Source organism: Periplaneta americana, chromosome 1 (assembly GCF_040183065.1).
Source record: "Periplaneta americana isolate PAMFEO1 chromosome 1, P.americana_PAMFEO1_priV1, whole genome shotgun sequence".
Lineage (NCBI taxonomy): Eukaryota > Metazoa > Arthropoda > Insecta > Blattodea > Blattidae > Periplaneta > Periplaneta americana.
In genome coordinates, this window is record NC_091117.1 from 175,738,087 (window position 1) to 175,762,687 (window position 24,601).

The 24,601-nt window shown below is 35.1% G+C and overlaps 1 protein-coding gene across 9 annotated transcripts in view; it reads right to left on the reverse strand.

The window, feature by feature from the left end:
* Nucleotides 1-4,527: 4,527 nt before the first annotated feature.
* Nucleotides 4,528-24,601, reverse strand: part of LOC138704526 (uncharacterized) — a 196,136-nt gene continuing 176,062 nt past the window's right edge. For all 9 annotated transcript variants that reach the window (XM_069832521.1, XM_069832503.1, XM_069832512.1 and 6 more), the window contains 5 exons: nucleotides 22,407-22,624; nucleotides 19,764-19,950; nucleotides 17,472-17,681; nucleotides 14,338-14,556; nucleotides 4,528-9,714 (listed from right to left, as the gene is read on the reverse strand). In XM_069832521.1, coding sequence (XP_069688622.1) covers nucleotides 9,413-9,714; nucleotides 14,338-14,556; nucleotides 17,472-17,681; nucleotides 19,764-19,950; nucleotides 22,407-22,624 — 1,136 coding nt within the window. In that variant the 3' untranslated portion in view covers nucleotides 4,528-9,412. The remainder of the gene's footprint in view (nucleotides 9,715-14,337; nucleotides 14,557-17,471; nucleotides 17,682-19,763; nucleotides 19,951-22,406; nucleotides 22,625-24,601) is intronic.

The window sequence follows — 24,601 nt, forward strand, 5'->3', positions numbered from 1 at the left end:
TGGTTGTAGATTTATAATTTCGTTCTTGATTGTGAGACCATAATTTAATAGCAAAAAAAGGATAGGTGTTAAGACCAGTTGCCTCTTCACCACCCATTCCGAAAATACCTGATCACATCCTTAATTGAGGACTGTTTTTGCAAAACTTGCTAACTGCAAAATTGAGATTTTGATGGATTCGTTATCATAAGGCAGGCCTCTACGTGATGTTCAAGGCATCTTAGTAAAATTGGATTATTTCTCTTCATTGTAGTGTGATCGTTTTTTCAAAACTTGCTTTCTGCTATAAGTGAGAGATACAGCAAAACTTGCTTATTATAGCATTTTGTCTCTCCTGTAAAATTTACTTATTTCATTTAGCAAGTTTTGCAAAAATAGTCCTCAATTTCAATGTTATACTACAGTGGCATAGAATCGATAAGAAAATGACTGGACAGTTCCTTTAAGAATTGGGTAGAGAGACTTCCAGAAGTTGACTCGTCTATCCAGTTACTGGATTTTGTTTACATTGCTATGACTGTTATCCAACGCCTCATTTCTTCAAACTAAGCTTGCACTTTTAAATCTGCTTTGAATGTAACTGAGACTTGCTTACTTACGGCTTTTAAGGAACCCGGAGGTTCATTGCCACCCTCACCAATGTAACTGAGACTACACAAGGATCAAATTTACCGGAATTTGTACCTGGACATGTCTCTAGCAGAAATCTCTGATAAATGTGGCCAAGAGATTTGTGCCTGGCACATATACCTGACAATTATCCAAGTAGGCACAAATCATAGGACAAACACAAATACTATCGCTTCAGATGTTTATTTCAATTTTATGTGCGAGTGCAACTTATAAGTGCCTCGATAACATATAATTTTGTTGTGAATGATTTAAAACTGAAGGACAGTCAAAGTTGTGAACATTTCTGCAGCAAAATTTGAGACATCGGTAAATATCATACATCCTTAAAGTGCAACAGTTTAAAATCATACATTTTGACATTAATTTCGAAGCTCAATGAATTACTGAGACCTTATATTACATCCCCACAAAAGTAGCATTCGTAATTGTGAGTTTTATTTTTCATCTCTTCAATTGGCATTGGATAACGCCCCCCCAGTTCTGTAAAATTGTGGCATTTTTGTGTTTGTTCTTGTAATCTCTGGAAGTAGGATCCCACAAACGTATCCAAGTACGAAATTCTTCAATCAGTTTTATTGAATTGACTTCTACCGACCCCATTTCTTGTGCAGTTGGAAACAATGGAAATAAAAGAATCCCCTCCACTATGCATTGAAGACGGGAAGAATGTGCATGCACACTCTGGACATGTGCCGTGCATATTACTTTCCGAGTAGATAAAAGGCACATGTCCTGCAACAAGATTGTCATGTGAACATTTATGTCCAAGCACTAGGGGTAAAATCCAAAGTATCTGAGACTTCTGACGATATGTATTGGTACATATGCTGAGGCACAAGTACAGTGCGTTCGTAGCTCGGCCGGACCATTATAACATAACCTAAATAATATAAACAAGTGATAGGAAAGTTTTAATTAGGGATGATGAGAAATAAACGAGAAAACTTTTAATTAAGGATGATGAAATAAAAAATAAACATGAATAATTTTAAAAGTAACAATTATTGAAAGTACAATTTTCAAATTTGAATGTTTTAGTGGTCCGGCCGAGCTATGAACACACTGTATCAGCTGTAAATCACTGTGTGAACATAGTAAAAAATTTAAGAACTACATAACCATTAGGGTAGAGTAATCAGTGTGTGACATGACAAATGATGACGTAGTCCAGGGAAGCACTCCAAAAATCAAGCTCACGAACTCGTGTACAATTTGCGTAGAAGAATAAAGATGGGACGGTAGACCACTTATTGCAATTTCTGTATTAGTTTTAGAGTGTTGCAAGGCTCTGAAAATTGGACAGACCTATTGTTGAATTAACTAAAGAGTAATGTGCCGGAAATAGTAAAGAACCCTTAATGTATTTACAACCCCAGGTAAGGTGGAGTTTAAACCCAAAACAGACCAATCTAAATCTAAGCAATGGGCATTTATGAGAATATTAAACACTGAAGGAATATCCTACATGAAAAAAAAAGCTACGTAGTGTAGCTGACAAATATTTACATTTAAAAATATATAAATGTTGATGCATGAAGCTGTAGAAAATGTAACGCCACAAAAAAAAATGGAATATAGTTATAGGCAGTGAGGGAAGTGAGACGGTATGGAATACCACCACTGGTTTCTATGGCTAGAAAACATACCGTTAGTGAAAAATGACATACCATCACTGAAAAAATGTGATCGTAAAAATTTGTTTATACATTTCTTCACAGCAAAGAGTGCCGTTTGCTTCGTAAATCTAAACCATAGCCTTCTGGAACTGTATTCAACGTGTATTTAGACACGTTTATTTGTTAAGCTCAACCCCTGGAATGCTTACAACGGTACTTCAAGTATAGAAGATTGTGATCTGTAGCTTGTGGTGGCCATTGTTGCCAATTTAGTGACTGTGTCATTTTTTTTGTTGCACTTTTATTAATAATTAAGGCACTTTGAAGCTTTAACATTATTTTAAATGGTAAGTCTCAATGGACATTGCAAAACAATCTAATAAATAACTGAAGTAACTTGAAATTATTTTATTAAGAAATGTTGTTGTTGTTGTTTTCTAATGCCAGGCTTTTGACAATAAAGTCATTTGACCTCTTGCACTCCAATATTTTTCAAAGATATCATGACCAGCCACTGAAGCACAGATTTTGAGGTGTTCCGAATCCATTTCTTGGTTTGAGTTGCACAATGGGCAGTTAGGGGACTGATATATTCCAATTCTATGCAGATGTTTAGCCAAACAATCATGGCCTGTTGCCAATCTAAATGCAGCTACAGACGATTTTCGTGGTAAATCGGGAATTAACTGTGGATTTTGATGCAGAGAGTTCCATTTTTTCCCCTTGGGATTGTGTTATCAAATTTTGTTTGTTGAAGTCTAAGTATGTAGATTTAATAAATCTCTTCACAGAGTAATACATAGATTTAGTAACAGGTCTGTAAGTAGCAGTGCTGCCCTTCTTTGCTAAAGCATCCGCATTCTCGTTTCCCAGGATTCCACAATGGGATGGTATCCATTGGAATACAATTCTTTTATTGAGTGATATTAATTGAGAGAGCATTTTAGTATTCTGCTGTTTGAGATGAAGGTGTGTGTTTAGAGACGATTGATAGAATAGCTGCATTCCTAAATTTATTGATGTGGCATAGAAGATTCCTGAGACATTCACTTATTGCAATGATTTCACCATCAAAACTTGTTGTTTCATATCCAAGAGATCTATAAAGTGAGAAGAGACAGCACGTAACACCTGCACCGGCACCTTGTTCTCTGGAGGTCAAGGATCCGTCGGTGTATAAATGAAGCCAGTTTTGTGGAGGGTACCTAATATTAATTGTCTCTAAAGACAATTGTTTCAGTATTTCAGTGTTTACTTCTGATTTCAGTATTTCTTCTGTTAAATTTAGATTATATTCTATATTTAATAGAGTTAAAGGGTTTAGTTTAATTTGTAAGTTTTCTTTTAAATTCGGGATATTGATTTTCTGTTTTAATTCTTGAACAATGGATATGAAACTTTTTTGAGTTTTATTAAGAAATGTAATGTTGCGTAAGCTTCAAAGATTCGCATTACTAACTGCACGAAACAATTTATTGTATACATCATTTATGTCTATGTTGTAAGGGAGGAGGTATGCCAGAGGAAAATCTTGGGGGGGTTTTTTCCCCACTTCCCTCATTGGTCATAGGTCACACTTTATGGAAGTTGTAATGGAAAAAAAAGGTAGACAAGCTGATAATTTCGTTGGGGGTTGGAGATATTAATAGCAGTGACGAGGAAGGAGAAGAGACAGAATGAAGTACCATATGACAAAAGCATCTTTTGAGATTATTGTGCAACTCAACTTTCCAATGAAGCAATACAGTCTGGAACAGCTTCTTAAATTAGTTTTGTGTCATATGATAGTAATGAAAAAACTTTTTGGGTACCGTATATATTCACTTTCTCGTATAAATTATGGAACTGGCCAACAGTCAACTTTTCACGTGAAGATGATGTAGACCTATTCAATATTTTCTTCTTTTATCTTCTTCGAAAGCGTCGTAAATGCATATAATTTATAAGTCCATTTTTAGACAGTTGTGAACTGAATACTGGCAGAATGAGTTTGTATGTGGCGTGGAAAACGAAAACTGAAAATACGTCATTGTAATTTACGTCTAGTATAGCACTAGCTGAAGACATCTTACGCATCACCAGGATATAGAAAACTGATTTCTCTCATTGTTTCCAATTAAATGACCAGCATCCATTCTTGGTAATATCATAATTATAGTATTTCAAGCAAAAAAGACCGACACATCTGTAGTTTTCAAAATTAAATTAATATTTAATGGTAAGTTAAAGGTATTTAAAATGGAATAGGGTTACATCAATTGAAATTTAAATATCACAGTTGCAAAATACCGTATGTTACTGTACCACTTAGGTAAAAATATTTATAAGGCAAATACAAATACAAGAAATAATTTTACAACCACATTAATATATACAAATCTTAATTATAATTAACAAACTGCAGTTAACACAAGTGACAGTAGAAGTAGCCGATTAAAATGGACGCAATATATATAAATATCAATACTTAAGTCTAAATAGTATGAATTAGGTAGAAAAGGTTAAAATGACCAGTAGGCGTACCTACAGTAAATATTCACAAATACTTCAAACTTACGATCTCATAGGATTCGGGACATTAAAGAAAAATCAGTCTGAAATAGATAGTTTCATTTACACAATCGAATTTTTTTTTCAGTCTAGATCTTAGCAATAACAATATTTACAAAACTGTCACCAACTGTAATGTTTAACAATTCGATGATCATAATTACTGTATAAAATACAACTTGATTCAGAGATTTTGGCCCCTGCAAAAAGAAGTAGATAGACTAACAGAAAGTTATTCATCACATCATCACTACTGGCGGGCTAGGTCACACAGATCAGGCAGCAGTCATAACACCTAGCACTTCCATCTTATCATGTAGCCGTACACTCTGTCTTAAAACAATATTCTTCCACACATCCCATTACTAACCACTACGTGTTGACTAAACAATGTCATGTTGACTGATATTTTCTTTACCTAAGTGTCCCTCAGCTACGAGCATAGATATTATTTTCATTCTTTCTCTTCTCTCTTCTCCTCCTATGCACGTTTGTGATTAAATTTCCTTATGACGCAACACAGCTCGCTCACTAGCCAACAACCAAGGACAAGGGCCAATAACGTTGAATCGAGCTGTACAATAATTTAGAAATACACTTCTCATCCCCTGATACACACTGTTCTTTTTCTACTTCGTTTAACTTTATGTAACTTTATGAGGGTCCTAGTCTCAATCAATTTTTTACATCTCTAGGTTGGTAGAGCATATGAATAATAAATGTGCTCCATCCAGTAACTCAGGCATTTGCCTTAACCAATCCTTTCTTTTAGATAACACATGCTATTACAAAGAAGTGCTGCCAATAAGGAGTGAGTTATATGACAGTAAAAATGTTTAATAGCCTCCCTGTGGACATAAAAAAATCAATCTCAGAACATAGGATTAATCTCTTTCTCCAATGCCATCAGGTTGTCATTTGACATTTTTGGTCTCTCCTGGCAATGACATTTGTAACCTTCTGAGATTGGGGCACCTGGAATGCGGAGTTATGCTGTCCTGATGGTATTATGATAGGATGATCATGAAGTGCCAGGAAAAGTCTTACACCTAAGCCTAACCTAATTTCCAGACCATGGACGAACACAGGAACATTCTCCTTTAAGGAAAAATTCCTGTGTTCTAACCGGGATTCGAACCTGGGACCTAATGAACTGTAGTCAGAAGCTCTGACCATTAGCCCATGAGGCTGGTGGACATAAGATTATTTAGGGCCAAATTAAAGAAGTACCAAATTTCTGACGCCTTCTATTTTTAGGTGAATTTATAACATTCAGTAACACTGCATGAATATTTCTGTCTTGTATTAAGTACCGATACTAACCCCTTGTGTTGTACTAGTATAAAACTCTTCTGTAGGCTATATATTTCAACTAGACTGTGGCTATAATGAAGACTTTGTAGTACTAGTAAGATTTTTTGACATGTTCCATATTCTAGCTGTGTAGTGATGTACAAATACCATGGAATGTAAATAAATACAATACAATACAACAGAAAGTGTGAAATGAAATATAGTTATGTACTGTGAAAGGGCAGATTGTTTCTGTTTTAAGAATATACCAGTATGAATGCAACCTAGTGAAACCAACTTGGCGAGTGTAGCATCTACAAGGAAGTTATTCACATTGTGGAATATGTGGGATATAACTTTAATAGTGGCAACACTGCTGTAAAAGCGAAACGAGACGGAGTTAATTGTTGTCACTTCTACCACATCTTAGTCTATGTCTGCCCTCCTTCCCCCTAAAAGGACTCTTCCATCTGACTCACAGCGCATGCGATCTTGGCTGAATGTTAATGCACAGTATTTCCGTCATTTTTTTTTTTTAGCATAATCTGAGACCAGTGTTGCAAAGAAAACGCCCACATGTTTTGCAGATCCCTCCCATCATTTTGCAGAATAAAGCAGGGGTGCACACAACACAGCCTGTAGCTGATTTGTACTGTCACTGGGGGTGGGAAGTGCTTTTCCATCCACCACATTCACCAGACTTAAGCCCCTGTGATGACGACTTAATCCCGAAGATGAAGAAACCACTTTGTGACGTTCGATTCCAGACTGTTCCCGATATTCTGCAGGTAGCAGGGCGGTCCATCAGAAACATCAACAGAACAGGAGCTGCTACAGGGATACTACGACTTCCACATCGCTGGCAACGAGTTGTTGACAATGCTGGTTACTACATTGAAGGACTGTAGAAGTGTCACAGATGTATCACTTGTATATTCGTAATAAATAAATAGTTGCCATTATTAAAGTTACAACCTGTGTAGATTGCAGAACAAACGTACTTAGAATAATAGTGTTAACATCTTGACCACCTTCTTAGCATAGGAAACCGTAAATGAACACAACATTATGACCATTCATTATGTTAATCCTTTTTCCAATCTCTGTACTCATTGGTGGGTTTTTCTTTCGGCCACATGCTTCACTTGTACTGCTGCATGTTTTTCTTTTCTCTCTTTTGCTTTTCACTCCTAACGACAACAGTGCCCCGCTTCTGTATGGTGGTATTTTCTAAGAGACAACCACAATGTTAACACCATTTTCCGAAAAATCTTGTCCTAACATATGCTGCACGATATGAATAACTTTCATGCAGTTGTGTCCACTCGCCATGCTAATTTCACTACGCTCCACTGAAATATATCTTGAAAATGGAGAAAATTTCCATTATTTCCACAGATTGTTTCTATTTTGAGAATACAGTACTTAAAAAAAATGATTTATCAGAGTATTCCGCTTCTATTGTTAGTGCACTATACTCTTCACACTGCAGTCAGACACTTTTACCTTCAAAAGTGTTGGCAATTTTGGACAATGAATTTAAAAATCATGTTGAATATCAGATAAGTTTTGTGAAATTATATGAAATAAATCAGTATTTTATTTTTTCAGTCATTCACTTATCATTTATCAATGGCAGAAAAAGATTCTGTTACATCGAAAGTACAATTGTTAAAAATCACGAATATTTTCGACTTGCATGGAAGTCATCTTGAGGTGATATTTTGACAAACAATATTTGAAAACTAGGCGAATATTTAAATACATTTAAAACACTTGTAACTGATCTGACCATATGTGCTTTACATGAATTGGTGAAGTAACATACATGGTTTTAAAATAACATACAAAATGGAGAGCCTTCCATTAATCATAAATTGTGATACAATATGTTAAGGCCCATGCAGTGTGCTTAGAATATAGAATTAAAATCGTTTAAAAATGTTCTTAAAATTGTTGACTAAAGTTGTTCAGTGTGACGTTGGAAGACTATATGAAGTAAAATATGAAGGATTCTCAGGATGAGAAGGCCATACCGTCTGGAAACTCTCAACGTACACCATTTGTGAGTATTAATCTTAAAGCCTTTCAAGGCCTTAATCATTTAACTTTTTCAAAATTTATGACCTTTCGATTAATTTTTTCAGACAAAACGCCTCTCACCACGGCGAACAGACTGAGAATCCTTCATATTTTACGATTTTAATTCCATATTCTAAGCACACTGCATGTGCCTTAACATATTGCAACACAATTTATGATTAATGGAAGACTCTCCATTCTGTATGTTATTTTAAAACCATGTATGTTACTTCACCAATTCATGTAAAGCACATATGGTCAGATCAGTTACAAGTGTTTTAAATGTATTTAAATATTCACCTAGTTTTCAAATATTGTTTGTCAAAATATCACCTGAAGATGACTTCCATGCAAGTCGAAAATATTCGTGATTTTTAACAATTGTACTTTCGATGTAACAGAATCTTTTTCTGCCATTGATAAATGATAAGTGAATGACTGAAAAAATAAAATACTTATTTATTTGATATAATTCTGGACAAGTAAAAATCAGGCTCTACCACTAATCCGAAGTGCAGGATTACTGGTTGGCAGTGGTTGGTTTTCAATGCCAAGCACTTGACAACTAAGTTATTCGTCCTTTTGAACTCTTCTTGTCTCAATTGGGACTCATTTTCAATTTGTGTACCTTGTGCACCTATACTGACGGGTTTGCGATGCACAGAAGGCACTGTTCAGTGAGATCATGAATCGACGTGGTTCCCCTCTTCTCTAATATAGGCCTCCACAATTGTTATCTTTATGAAATTTGTTACCAGGAATTGGGAAAGGAGTAATGGTGAGCGTGGACTTAGAATTTTGTACCTCCATTTATGGACAAAATGATTTTTTTACAAGCAATATTGCTATTACACGTGGTCAACAATTTCATTTCGTCATTAAATAGAAGCTAAACCTAAGATTTTTCCTCCTAAAAATCCATTGTCTTCAATTGTGTACCGGTATCAATCACCGAAACTTGGGTCCAGAGGTAGGTTTTGTAGCCACTAGACTAATGAAGATGATTGTATTATGATTATATGATATTTTAATAGAATTTAGATGCTCATTTTGAAACCACGCCATTTCAATGATTTTACATCAAATAACTTAAGACTTTCATTAAAAAATTATTTAAACTATCATCTAAAAATCATAGGACAGAAGGCTTTCCTTCTACTTATCCCTGAAAGATTACTAGTTGTAGCTGAAAAAGTTACAAATGAAGTGTCATTTTCTTTGTCTTATGCCTGCATGCATCACCGAACAGCCATACACACTAGCAGTGATATGAGATATGGAAGTACAAAAAATTTGGACAATTCACTCTCTGATGAGGACCTGAGGGGCCACATCTGTGGAAGGGAATGGTGGGAAATATCAACGATGTTATCCATTTCATTGTTTATCTGTTCGACATCTTCATTTGGTGGAATGTAGCTATTACATCGTGGAAATCCTGATGGAACTGGAGGGAAGTTGGAATGATCACCCACTTTGAAGACAACAGCCATACCCAACTCCACGTGGAACTCTATGTGGCAGTGAAACAACCAATAACCTGGAACAGGTATTCGAAGTGGTAACGCAAATGTCTGCCTAATGCCCGCATTTAAATTACAATACTAATTATAACAATGAGGCAATGATATAATGAAAATTGAGTGGCAGGGGAAATAAAGCACTCGACAAAAACCTGAATCACAGCTGCTATATTCATCATAGTATTCCGATAGATTCTGAGCACCCAATCGCACATAAATTAAGTAATTTCAACTTTTTGGTCAATAGATTAACACAAATTCCTTTAATCAAAGTAACTATAACAAAGAATACAACAAAATAATGCAAATAGCCAATGAAAATGGTTATAGTAGAAATTTAATCAAAAAATTAATAAATAAGAATGAAAGAATTAAAAAACTAAATAACACATCCACTTTAACAAAACAAAAAAGTAATACTAATAGTAAACGGTTTGGACTATCATACAATAAATACATATCAAATAAATTAAGTAACTTTTTCAAGAAAGAAAATATTTGTATAGCACATAAGCCTGATAACAAACTCAACAACAATTTTAATAATAGACTTCATAAATTCAATAAATTTATAATAACGGCATCTACAGATTGGAATGTTATACTTGTAAACAAAAATACATAGGACAGACCAAAAGGAATTTCAAAATTAGATACAGTGAACATATCGCCGAGTTCAAACATAATAGAAAAAAATCTACATATGCCACCCACCTAATTGAAACAGGACATGAATTAGGCCCTCTCCAAAAAACTTTAAAAATTTTAAAATCTGGAATAGACAGAAAACTAATAAATTCCGCCGAAGAGTATTACATTGCCAAACAAATTCAAAAAGATTGTTGTGTTCTCAACGAAAATTTAGTTCACATCCGAAACCCCTTAGCTAGACATAATCCCAATATTCTTCCACGATAAATGCTCAACGTAAGCATCACAGGTCGCTCGCATCACATCAGTCGGCAAGATCATCGTAACTAAGTCAACCGCATTTCATTGTAAGCACGTTCTTACAATTATTATATTCATTTACACCAAATTTCATATATTCTGATATTAAATTTCATTACAGATAAAACCCAGTCTCAAAAATCGTCTCAATGTAAATGTCAACGCAGATACCTGTGCAGTACACACGATCTTAAATGTGAGTATTTTTGACAACGATTTAATAAATTTTAACATAGCGTCATATAGGATTTTCTACATAATAACCAATATTTTTCAGATTGACTTCACCATAACAAGTAATGAACCATTGAGACAAGACTAGCAGCAAAACATCCAATTAACGAAATTATGAAATTTAAAGAGGAATGAAATGTTTTTATCATGTACACAGTTTTATGATGTTATAATTTAAACACAACACAGCAGTGCAGCCACAATTTTATATTGTTATTATGTATTAAATTTTCATATCTGTACATTAATTTTAGATTGTTAATTACCATAAGTCAATTTTAAATAGTTATTATTTTCATTATTAAAATGGTCGTGATTAATCATTCGTTCCACAATAAGAGACAAAAATGTACAAGATATTGTATGTAAAAAAGCCTGATGATGCCCGAAGGGTGAAAACGTTTGCTTAATTTTTAATTTTTATATTTGTATAGTACACAATGATCACTTACATGGGTAAGTGTCATTGACTTTTTATATTTATAATATGTCAATTAGACTGAATTAATTAAACAATATTATATTATATTATATCATGCTATATTCACTACAAATCTCACATGATACGTTGGTTAAAGAATTGCTTCCATGGTGGTCTAGTAACTAGAGCGCTGGACTTAAAATCCTGTGAATCTGGGTTCGATCCCCAGTGTATTTCCGATTTATAATTTGTGTTGGGCAAGCCTATGGTCCAGGTACCTCAGGGGTTTTCCCTGGGAGATTCTGTTTCCCTGTTGCATCCCAATAAATCTCTATCATCTCATCCTTTCGCAAATGTAGCATAGACCAGCCTCCTATGGTACATCCTGGGCAATAACTCTGTTGGTAAATTGGTCTACACAACTGGCTTTATATAGGTGAATGAGTAATGACGAACATTCAAGTACCTGCCATTATGAAATATTTAAGGAGACTAAGCTTATGAATACGCTCTGTATTCCAGCTACCTAAAGACTAAAGTTAAAGACACATTGGGCATATAGTACGCCGAACACAGGTAATGCAACGGGTAAGGATATAAACAAACATGTCGCCAATGCGCATTCATGAAGTACAGTCAACTTCCGATATTCTGAAGCTGTACTAGTAAACACATGCTTAAGACGTGATGTTTATTTTCGTTGTGGTCTTTGCAGTGAATAATAACGTGCGTTCGTAAGTTACGGAACTTAAACATATGCGGAAGTCACTTGAAATAATTTTATATTGCAAGAAATACTTTCAATAGGACATGATTTGGTGATTTTTTTCGTGTTTCATTAGGATGTTGCATATGTCGCTCATTACTGAAAACTCACTAATTTTCTATATATTTTCTAGAAATTCCCTAAAATTTAAATTACTTCATTTATGAATTGAGATGTTAGCACTGAACATCATGGTAGGCTAAACAAATCAATGCTAAACGTCGAGTTAATATCTTCATAATTTTCAGATTGTGATGGTAGGCCCTACTGGTTCTTTTGGATTACACACTTTCTGTGCTTTTTGGTATTGCAGTGTCTTTCAGTGCACTCTTTTTGTCACTTTTACGTTTATTTTACACGATTTTTATGTAATGTTGTCTATACGGACAGTGAAAATATTAGTTCAAATGTCCTCAACTATGCCCTGCTTGAGCGTCTTACCTAAGGCATTTTACCTCTGCAATGAACCTTCAATCAGCCACAAAGATGTACAGTAGTTATTTAAATAATATGATTAGTAAGAGCAGTGATCGATAAGACTACTCACTATGACTGCATCCCAGAGAAGAGGACAGAGGATGCATAACTATTTTGTATACGATCGTACCTGTACCTACGCTGTGACGTCACATATACTTCGAATCAGGCAACTTCATTCCAGTTTATAGGTAGCTGGAATACGGAGCCTACTTATGAAATTACAGTGTTTTGATTTCATCGGTTCCAACTAGTATGCGAAAAATTAAAAAATAAATGGCTGAATGAGTAATTGATTGAATGAATAAACAAGCAAACAAATAAGTACATAAAAATTAAATTACACAATTAAATAAAAAGATAAATGACTCAAATAACTCAAAGAATAAGCAAATGAATAAATAAATAAATATGTAAATAAATAAATAGTTATACAATTAAATAAATAAACAATGCAATGAATAAACGATCGAATGAATAAATAAATAAAGTTGGCATAGAAGATACAAGCCATGAAATCTCTTGAGAGCATGGAGATAGAATTGTATGCTTTTGTCATCTCAGCACTAAAATTACTGGTGTGATCAATATCATGCTCCAACTGCCTTTTTACCCCGATGGAAATCTCTGGTCTCAATTTGACAGGAAGCTAAGTGGAATCTATGGCCAGTCTAGAGGTTTGGCAACGAGAAAATTCTCACGGCCACTACTCAGGACCTTCCAGTTGCTCTATCAACTGAATTAGCTGACCGACAAGTTGACACAGAAAGGAAGGACGAACTTGGCACTTTGGCACCTTTATGGGATAAGATACTAATATGATAATATAGAATATATGTATATACGATACTACACTTTGTATTGATTGTGCAGTTCTTTTTCAGAGCAGGTTGGCTTTTTTGTTTTATATTTTATCAAGTGAAGGTGACTCTTGTCGCGAGACAAGGTCAGTAAATTTAGTTTGTAGTCTTCCAATTTGATTTTTTGAAGTGATACTAAGTATGTTTATCTCCTTCATATAGTTTCAACCTACAAATTTCCAGTAAAACTAATCACTATTTCGTCAGTAAATGCAGAGAAAAGACGAAGAAACCACATTTTAATCAAAATCACCATAAAGTTATCGTGTATATAAAACTACTTAAACCCTTTATGTCATAAAATAACATAAGAGTATTTAATCAGTAAATACTAATAATGAATAGCCTACATTATATTATGTACTCCAACAGTGTCCAAAACAGACCATGAAGAAATCAATCTTTGGGATAGTCTTTGAAATGAGAAATGTATGAATTCACTGAGTCCACAACAGATCACTACGTCTGATGATGATGATGATGATGATGATGATGATGATGATGATGACTGATTTATGAAGTTCAGATATGGTTATATACATGATAGTTACTTATGACATTAAACAATTTTATTGTACATAACTGTCAGTGAGTAAGTAAGTGAGGAACTAAGTTTTAGGTTTTCGTAATATGAAGATCCGATGACAGAAGAGGCTATTAGGCCTAGACCATGTTGTTTCTGCTCAATAGAATTAAATTAAATTAATTATTTGATACTTAAAATGTCTTTTCAAGCATTCATTTACTAGTTGACCAACTTGCTACTTTTCTGTAACACTATGAAGTTCTTGAAATAAATTTATCTTGGCTTTAAAACTTCTATTCATTATTCCGCTTCTAGAGCGTATGTGTAGTATATCTGAAACCTTTGTAATAATATTTTTAGCATTTAGGCTACACGGAAAACATTTCTACTTCTAGAACTACAAACCTGGGTTGCTAGCATGGACCCGCACGATAGTATATCCTCCATCAGGCACTGTGACAGTGTCCTTCAGTGGGGCTCCACTGAGCTTGCGATGTATCAGGCCAGCTCTGTCAAGGGCTTGAACTTCTTCTACTGTTGTGGTACTGTTCAGGCGTTCCATAGCAATTACACGGAATGCGTGACCATGCAGATGGAAGGGATGATTTGCATCATATGCCGTCCCTGTAACATGATATATATACCTTATTTTGCATGCAATACTCTGTAAACATAATTTTTAACAATTTTTTTTTATTCATTGTGTCGTTATTTCAAACGTTTCACAGAAATTCAAACAAAAAGCTTCTTATACAAAAGATTAAAATGCGTGGGGAAAAAAATGTCCACATCAGTTTCAGTCTTCCACAAAATCTCTGAATAATGGCATGTGTAGTATCCATTGTATTACTGTGTTTAAACACAATAAGTAAACATGCAATTTAAGTCATGGAAACACCTTCAGAATTATTAATATAGGAAACCTTCAATATTGCTGGAGGGTCGCTAAGCATTAACTAAAATCCTAGCCTGTACTTTCTAAATAATGTGTGCGAGTCCAATGCCTACCCACTTTTGGCAAGACTGTGACCCATTTTCAAGTTGCACACCACTTCAGCAGGCCACGCTATGCATGATGTGTATCTGTGGAGAGTTATGTCGTATAGGGTGAATGTATGTGTAAGTATTCGCGTAAGTGTAATGTATGGATTGGGTGAGGATGATAGTGGAGATGAGAAAGGGAGAAGGGAGAAATTTTATACGAAAATTTCTGACCTCGCCGGGAATCGAACCCGGGCCGCTAGTCTAGAGGCAGACAGACTACCACAGAGCTAACTCGGCAGACTTACTTCCTAAATAATGTTAAATGCAACCATACCATACATAGGTACCGGTACATAATATGTATATAAATGTATGTTTGCCAATTAAAAAAATTGATCAGTTGTAGAAGTGCCTAGTTTGGTTCATGTGTTTGATTCAACATTTCAACATGGCGCGCCATTAATCGAACTGTCACAGGCATTTGACTTGGTAACGCGGATTCGAATTTCGGTGGGTTTAAGCAGAATTTGTGGTTAATGATAGTACTTGGTAGCAGATATTCGTGAGGTTATTGCATTTCCCTAACTGGTATTCCACCATTGATCTATTAATAATAATAATAATAATAATAATAATAATAATAATAATAATAATAATAATAATAATAATAATAATAATAATAAGGATGATGATGATCATCAGAGCCAGACAAAATATGGAATTTCTTATTCTAAACCATTCCTACTAGTGATATGGGAACAAGGACTTTTACGATTCTTGATGTGCAGAATGCAATTAATGCCGAATATTTTGATATTTCATAATATTTGGGTAAAATTTTTGAATTTCATAAAAGTCTTTATATTTTTTCCATATTTTGGACGATAATATTTATATAACTACCACTGAACCGTGCTTTCCAGACATTTTAAGGAACAATAGAGAAGTTTTCCAGAAAACACGTGAATAAACCCAAGTCACCCTTTGCACTGATATACCAGGATTCCCAAGGGCAAGTGAAATCTCCGAATTTTCGTTTACAGTCATTGATTGAATTTGCAGCTTTGCAGTGTCAATGTTTGAGAAGCCAAAACGCACAAAACAAAATAAGTGGTTTGCTCATTCTTTCGAATCCAGTGTAACTCTTTTCAGTGTCGCCATGTCTACTTTTATACGTGTGAATTAATGTTTCAAATGGACTTCAACCATCAATTTCGTTGTCTATTTGATATGTCTCCTCATTTTGCAACTCCATGGATTATTCATCTTACAAAACAATTTTAACTGATAGAAGATGTAATCTTTTGCTAGAAAATAAGAAATGTTACTAAAGTTGTATTGTAACCAGTTTTTTGAGTCCAGCCATTTAAAAACTTTTTATTTTTCTTTCTCTTCAGTGTTGAAAGTTGAGTTACCTAGTTCCTGCATTCAAGTAAGGATTTGATAATGCTGACAAATTAATTACGGTATGCAGATTTATTGTGTTTTATTTGGTAGCATATTAATTACTGACACAACTATTAATCTATAAAGGCTTATTTTGTAAATAATGATGTAAATCGTTCCAAATGGTTTAGGAACGAAGATATTCAGCATTGAAATTTTCACTTCATATTTTCATATTTTACCAAAATAAATTTAATATTTTGGCAAAATTTCTTCATATTGTGCCAATCTCTAATCATTACCATCATCATAATACCACAGTCTAGTATATACAGTAACGAAGCTCAATACGTAGTAAATATGCATCCATAGATAGTTGCTAACCACTAGGATCGCCAATATCGCCTCATTACAGTCAATGCGAAATAGTACTGGTACAGTCAATTGTTCCTAGCACCCTCACAACTCAAGCTTCGTGACTGTATATACTAGACTGTGATAATACGGTGCTATGTAGATCACTTTCCATGGTGCACAAAGAGCAAGCTGTGGTGGAAAAAAGATTTCTACATTATGGCATGTCACTCCTAATGTGGGATGAATGACGTAAAGAAAAGAATTCGCCATTGGATAAAAAAAAACCATTGCGGCAGTAAGAGATAAAAACTCTGAGTGTGTTGTGAAGAATTTTTTTTTTTTTTATCTTTTCTTTCATTCATTCATAGTTTTCTGCCCAAGGGCAGGTCTTTTAATGCAAACCGAGCAATCTTCAATCTTTCCTATTTTTTGTCTTCCCTTAGTCTCCGCAAATGATCCATATATCTTAATGTCATCTATCATCTTATATCTTCTTCTGCCCCCAAATTTTGCCCTCTTCACCATTCCTTCAGTAGGCAGTTTCTTCTCAACCAGTGATTCAGCCAATTCCTTATTTTCTTCCCAATTACCTTATTAATGTAATACCGGTAACTGACAAGCAATTCAAAGAGCAGGTTTAGAGTCTATGGTTTACTCTTACAATGTACCGTACAGTAAACAATATGAGGATAAAAGTAGAACCAAGCATCTGTCCATTTTAAGAAATACATAATTGCGAGAATATGAAGCTCGAAACAAGCTTTAAAAAAACTAGTAATTGGAGTAAGATTACCATTAGACTGAGTTCTTACCTTTGTCAATAAGAATGAGCTCCAGAACAGCTCCAAGTGGCACTTCGATCACATGGGTGCACTCACAGTACTTGTTTTCACAGTTAACCTCTGTACTCTCATTGCAGAATGGGTAGCGAGCATCCAGGTCTCCATATTGAGACAACAATGGGAAAGGTGGCAGCTTGAGGGATATATGGTTCAGCTGAGGTGTGAGCAATTTGTTGGCCACTGCAACACACAAACAAACAAAATTAGATACTGTACATCTCTAATGTCAGAATCACAGTCACTGTCACTAGATTCAAGGTCTACTGAGAATCTAGTCGAAGTAATGTTTTGTTTGTTGAGAAATGACAGACTACTATATGACTCTGGAAAGAAGTGCGAGCAAAGCTTGTGTTTACGTAAGGTAACCGTATCCAAAGATACTTTCGCTGATAAGAGAATTAGTTTAAACTTTCTCCACCAATGAAATAATATACAGAAGCATGATTTTTCGAAGGTTTGATTTACTTTCTTCAACAAGCGAGAATGAGGAGGAGGTTGCAAGAGGCATGAAAGGAAATCTATTGGTTGGGTTATTTGGTTGCAATAGTGTCATCAACTAGATTTCCTCCTCCTCCTCCTTCATTTCTATTTGCATTTTTTACAGGAGGAAAACTAGATAGGCCTACTTGGAAACCAATGTCACTGTTATACTTATATTTTTTTTAAACATTTTCATGGGTCATAGAAACATTTTTTCGATCTCAAAATGTGGTTAAAATTAATATTCAGGTCGAACATTTAAGTTTAAAAAGTGGAGTCGTCCATCTCTGAAACTAAGTCATGGAGTTGTCTATTTTTTGTAACCAAACGAAGCCATATTTAAAGTGAAATTGTCTACTTTTGAATCTAAGTCTCTTCTAATTATATAAATAATTAGCTCGCGATGCATGATGGGAAAAGGTGGTACGAATGTGGGCTTCTCATTGGCTACTAAAGGAATTGTCCTAATTTGAAACCAAGCCACAGTTGTCTACATTTTGATTCTAAAGCGCACAATTAAGTGCTATTTTCCCTCTGTTCTGTCCGTTTTTGAACCCAAACAATTCCAGAATCGCATTCAGCATACAAAATTCTATGAGAAACAATCGATATCTCGAAATTGCAAAAAATGGAGTTGTCTAACTTTGATACTATGCTTCTTAATTCGTTCTACTTAAAATTTATTAAAAAGCCTTACTTACGTATGAGCTAAACAAAAGTCTCCATCCTCAGTCTCATTCTGAAGTACATAGTCATTGCTCAGACTGTTATCATTCTCCAAATTAACTCGAAAAGATAATAGCTTTTACTAAATCAGTAGAAATAGTGGTAATGTTGCCCCGTGATCTAAGAGATCATCCCTAGGACTAGCATTACAGAATGAATGCTGGTTCGAGTCCTCATGGGGGAAGAAATTTTCTCATGAAATTTCGGCTGGTGTATGGGACTGCTATTTGATATGGAAAGTACATGCACTTCATTTTGCTCTGCACAATCCCTGCTGCACTTACAAGCAGATGTCAACAAACGATGATTTGTTTTCTAGAGAATATACTGAAAAAAAAAATGGGGAAAAAAAACTAGTCACCCTACCCCATTTTCACCTAGCCTAGTTGCCTCATAAGTAGTACCATGTTGGTAACACTTGAGAGATTCAAACCTGTCTTCGAGCAGTTGACTAAACAACAACAATACTGAAAAATAAAGAGGGTTACATTCCTCGTGATAATTATAAAGAGAAAATTTATATTTGTCTTTTACTTCTATAAGTACCTTCAAGATTCCTGAAGCATTACACAGCAAGATGGATGGCTAAAACAATCTACTGTTTGAAGATCTTCCTTTTTTGGAGTCAATTTAAGTCATGCAGCAAGGAACTTAGGAATCTCAGAGAATTTTGCAATTATTAATAAATTGCAATCCCATATGTGGTACCTAGGACCAGAACTGATTCTTTTGTATTTGTTTTCTGAAGTACTTTCAGTTGAACAACAGAGAAAGTTGATTCATAACATTAAACACTGCAAAGAAGACGGAGGACTTAGGAAACACAGAACCTTACACGACTTCGTCATCTCAACTAAACTGAAAGTTACTGCACACAAACATACACTAGCTTCACTGAAATAACACTGTTTAAACAGACGAACTGGTCAAATATTATGAAATTTCTTACTTGCTCTATCTATACCGTATTTATTTTCTACAATGAATATGTATGCCTACTGTGACATTTTTTGTCCATTTGATGAAGAACTAAGTTACACTCCATAATATACAAACCTTGGTTAAAGCCGTAATATGGATATCTGTGGTAATGTGGATTGTCTAACTTATAGAAATCATAAGACAGATAAAATGTCATATCTGGTGTCTTCTTGAGGCTCTCGTCATCTTCCGCCACTGCATCAAGTTCAGGAATGACCAATGACCCTTCAGTGCCAGTTCCTACATTCAGGGAATTGATAGCCTGGAATTAAAAAAGACAAAAAGAATATTTTAGTATGACATAAAATGAGAAGAACTGCATTGTACTAGATCATCCAATTATCTTCTGGCCAGTGCTGTGGCAGGAACTGCCTCAGGCAATAAGAAAACGCCTATGGGCAGATGGGGAAATGAGTGAGTGGGGTTAACTGGTTTTGACCTGACTCTCACGTGACACAATTAGTGTTCTTTGAACAGTGCAACCGACTACACGTGTACAATCTGCTAAGAATAAATGGGAAATAACAAACTTAATTATTCTATTCCACATTGGGTATTTATTTATGATTCGTATATGTGTACAGTACAGGAGGTTAGGTTAGATGGGAATGGCATAACACAAATAGGAGATTATTTGTTGTATTATGGGGAAGGAAACGATAATCACCAATTAGGAACAGGATTCTTTATTCATAAAAGAATAAAATCAGCAGTAAAAAAGGTCGAATTTATCAGTGATAGGTTATCGTATTTAGTACTTAAGGGTAGATGGTGCGATATTGTATTTATAAATGCTCATGCCCCTACAGAAGAGAGAGACGACCATATAAAGGATAGCTTCTATGAGGAATAGGAACACTAAATCCAGACGTTTGAGATGGGCAGGGCATGTAGCACGTATAGGCGAATCCAGAAATGCATATAGAGTGTTAGTTGGGAGGCCGGAGGAAAAAAGTCCTTTAGGGAAGCTGAGACGTAGATGGGAAGATAATATTAAAATGGATTTGAGGGAGGTGGGATATGATGATAGAGAATGGATTAATCTTGCTCAGGATAGGGACCAATGGTGAGCTTATGTGAGGGCGGCAATGAACCTCCAGGTTCCTTAAAAGTCAGTTAGTAAGTAAGTAAGTAAGTATATGTGTACAGAATCCACTCATGCTGTCAGAATATATTTCAAGAGAAATTCACAGGTGATCGCGTTCAAAGTCGTGATACGATTCATAAATTATTTAATAAATTTCAGGAAACGAAAATTGTACAAGATAAGAAGGAAAAAGGCGATGTACAGTGCTGACAGAAGAAACTCTTGATGACATTGGACAACACTGGAAAATTTTCCTAAGAAATCTCTTAGCCATCTTTCTCAGCAAACAGAGATTTCTTACGGTTCTGTACAAAGGGCTACTAAGTTATTTTAAGTGTGTTGTTGAAAAAAATTGGTAAGATCTACTTTCCTATGTAGTTACGAACTTTTTCCCGTAAACTCATGATATATGCACTCCTTATCAGTGGTGTAGCATGAAATCTTGAGCAGGGGAAGCTAATTCAAGTTGTCTTTCATGCAATATGAGAAAACGTATTACAAAAATATAGTCTTAAAATAAATAGTAGTCAATGTCAAGTCAGCAGTCTTCTCGTAAGTAACACCAATAAGGCATGACCTCAAATGGTACGTAGTAAAATATGATTTCACGGTTTACACATATCTCTAACAAATAGACACGTATACGTATAACATTAGCTCACTCCCTGTCATAGAGAAATCACAATATTAACGGTCAATAGATACAGTATTAGTATCATTACGTAAGTATGCATTTGTCTTTTGGTTGTGTCCTTCATTGACAGCAAGCGAGTCGATCATTTGTTTTTTAGATCACACTTTTGTTCGTAAGTCAGTCTTGATAACGGAATTGTCCTAAACATTCAAGTAAATTGGTATCAGGAACTGTTATTTCACTCATTTATTATATCAGCCACAATGCTCACTAACACTTCAACTGAACACAACTGACGAAAAGGAATAACTCGGAAACTACTTATTTTCAATGTCAAAGCTAGCTTCTTGCTACCCTTGCGACCAGGATAGTTAAGTTAGAAAGGGATGGAAAATCTGCGGGGTGGGTTACACAGAAGAATGAGTGAAAGAAACCAGTCTGCTTGGAAGCTGGTGTGTGCAGGCTTCTTGTTTACTGCTGCATCACAAGTCATCTTGAGCTGCCGCATCACAATATTTAACGCGTAAATATAAATTCTATTAAAATTAATACATAATTTTGTCCATAGACTGCAGGTTTATTATGAAATTATTATTAACTGGGGAAGCTGAGCTTTTTAGCTTACATTGACACTACGCCACTGCTGCTTATTCACCTTATTACTCCACTTATTTGAAGTGCATTAATGGGCCATTTATTTACAATAATGGCTGCAGTACAGTATATAATTTAATTACAAATATTTTGCTAATACGAATTGTAACATTTATGAAAATGGGCTGCCAAATGGCATGCAAATGAAATAAAGGTTGGGAACTACTGATCCATACAAACATTAAAATGTATACATGAATTTTTTCTATTAATTTAATACCAAATTAATGAGATCTGATATGTTAAATTGCAAACTAAGCTGCAGTGACAATATTCTTTCTTAAAGCACTGTTATAGTAACAATTGGTTACAGTGAGTCATGTATTCCAAGTAGCCTACTCACCAGTCCTGTTCGCTTGGAAGCTTTGTAGCTGACTTCCCCATGAGGTTCTTCATGCTCTGGAGCCCCTTCATAGTGCAACACAGCGACCTGGTGAGCTTGGGTGAATTTTTCACCGCAGTCCATAAGTCCTCGAAACCTTATCCAGTAGTTTTCCACTTTCTGATATGCATTTATCACAAAATCAAATCTTTCACCCGCATATGTAACTAGAGAGTCCGCTGAAAAGAAGAAAAAGAAATCCTAAATCAACTCTACATGCCAGCTAACAGTTTACTTACTTACTTACAAATGACTTTTAAGGAAACCGGAGGTTCATTGCCGCCTTCCCACTTCCTGCCATCAGTCCCTATCCTGTGCAGTCCCTATCCAGTCTCTATCATCATATCCAAACTCCCTCAAATTCAGTTTAATATTATTCTCCCATCTACGTCTCGGCCTCTCCAAAGGTCTATTTCCCTCCGGCCTCCCAACTAACACTATATGCATTTCTGGATTCGCCCATACGTGCTACATGCCCTGCCCATCTCAAACATCTGGATTTAATGTTCCTAATTATGTCAGGTGAAGAATACAATGCGTACAGTTCTGCGTTATGTAACTTTCTCCATTCTCCTGTAACTTCATCCCTCTAAGCCCCAAATACTGCATGAAAAAAATGATAAATTGTGAGTTATTTGTAAGACATAATTTATTTATTAGACATTCATCCGTGTTAGAGTGTATCCAATTGAAACCTACAAAATATATTAGCTGTCTTGGAGCAACAGTAACAAATATAAATGACACTCGGGAGGAAATTAAACACAGAATAAATATGGGAAATGCCTGTTATTATTTGGTTGAGAAGCTTTTGTCATCCAGTCTGTTGCCAAAAAATCTGAAAGTTAGAATTTATAAAACAGTTATATTACCAGTCGTTCTGTATGGTTGTGAAACTTGGACTCTCACTTTGAGAGAGGAACAGAGATTAAGGGAGTTTGAGAATAAGGTTTTTAGGAAAATATTTGGGGCTAAGAGGGATGAAGTTACAGGAGAATGGAGAACGTTACAGAAAGTTACACAACGCAGAACTGCACGCATTGTATTCTTCACCTGACATAATTAGGAACATTAAATCCAGATGTTTGAGATGGGCAGGGCATGTAGCACGTATGGGCAAACCCAGAAATACATATAGATTGTTAGTTGGGAGACCAGAGGGAATAGACCTTTGGGGAGGCCGAGACGTATATGGGAGGATAATATAAAAATGGATTTGAGGGAGGTGGGATATGATGATAGAGAGTGGATTAATCTTGCACAGGATAGGGACCGATGGCGGGCTTACGTCAGGGTGGCAATGAACCTGCGGGTTCCTTAAAAGCCATCTGTAAGTTAGTAAGTAAGTAAGTAAGTAACATGAAGTGACTACTTATTCAAAATCGACCCTAATTAGTTTTCCTTTCTTACATAAGATGAAACAGTTCATTTCAATTGTTTTGTATGAATTGAAAGGATATACTAACAACAACTAAGTAGGTATGTGTCCACTTGCTTTTTATATATCACCATTGCTATCACTACTATGACAGAGTACTGGTAGTGACAATGAACAAATTCGAAGTAAGTTATTTCCAATTTCTTTGCTAGGAATCTATCTGCTTTTGATCGACATTGTAGAAAGTTCTACTGAACCGCTATTTATCAATAAAAAGGGAGGTTTCTACCGCGCTTTTATAACTGACAATACTATTCTTATTTTACAAAAATACAGTAGCGAACAATTTTTCTTAAACACACAGTGTTGACAAATTCACCAATCAGTGTTTAATTTTTTTAAGAAAATTGGTTAGTGTGTTTGATGCTTTTGAAGAGTGTCTAATAATTCAGTGGATCCAGAATTGTTTTCGCTAAAAAGGACCTGCATTTCTCTCCATATATGTCAAATGCTGCAACGAGATGTTCAAATTTTCCACATAATTTTCTTATTAATTGCTTGAATTCATCTGCGCCATTACGTATAGAGAATAAGTTTGTGCATTTTAAGTTAAAATGTTCATTATGTTACTGATTTACACCCTCTTTGTTAAAATGTATCTTATTACTAATTTTTGTATTATCCTATTAGTCAAGTTTACACTTTTCCAAATTATAGTGTTTCCACATCTAGAGATTTTGTTTGCAAAGATTTCGAATTACATCTAGCATTAAGGAAT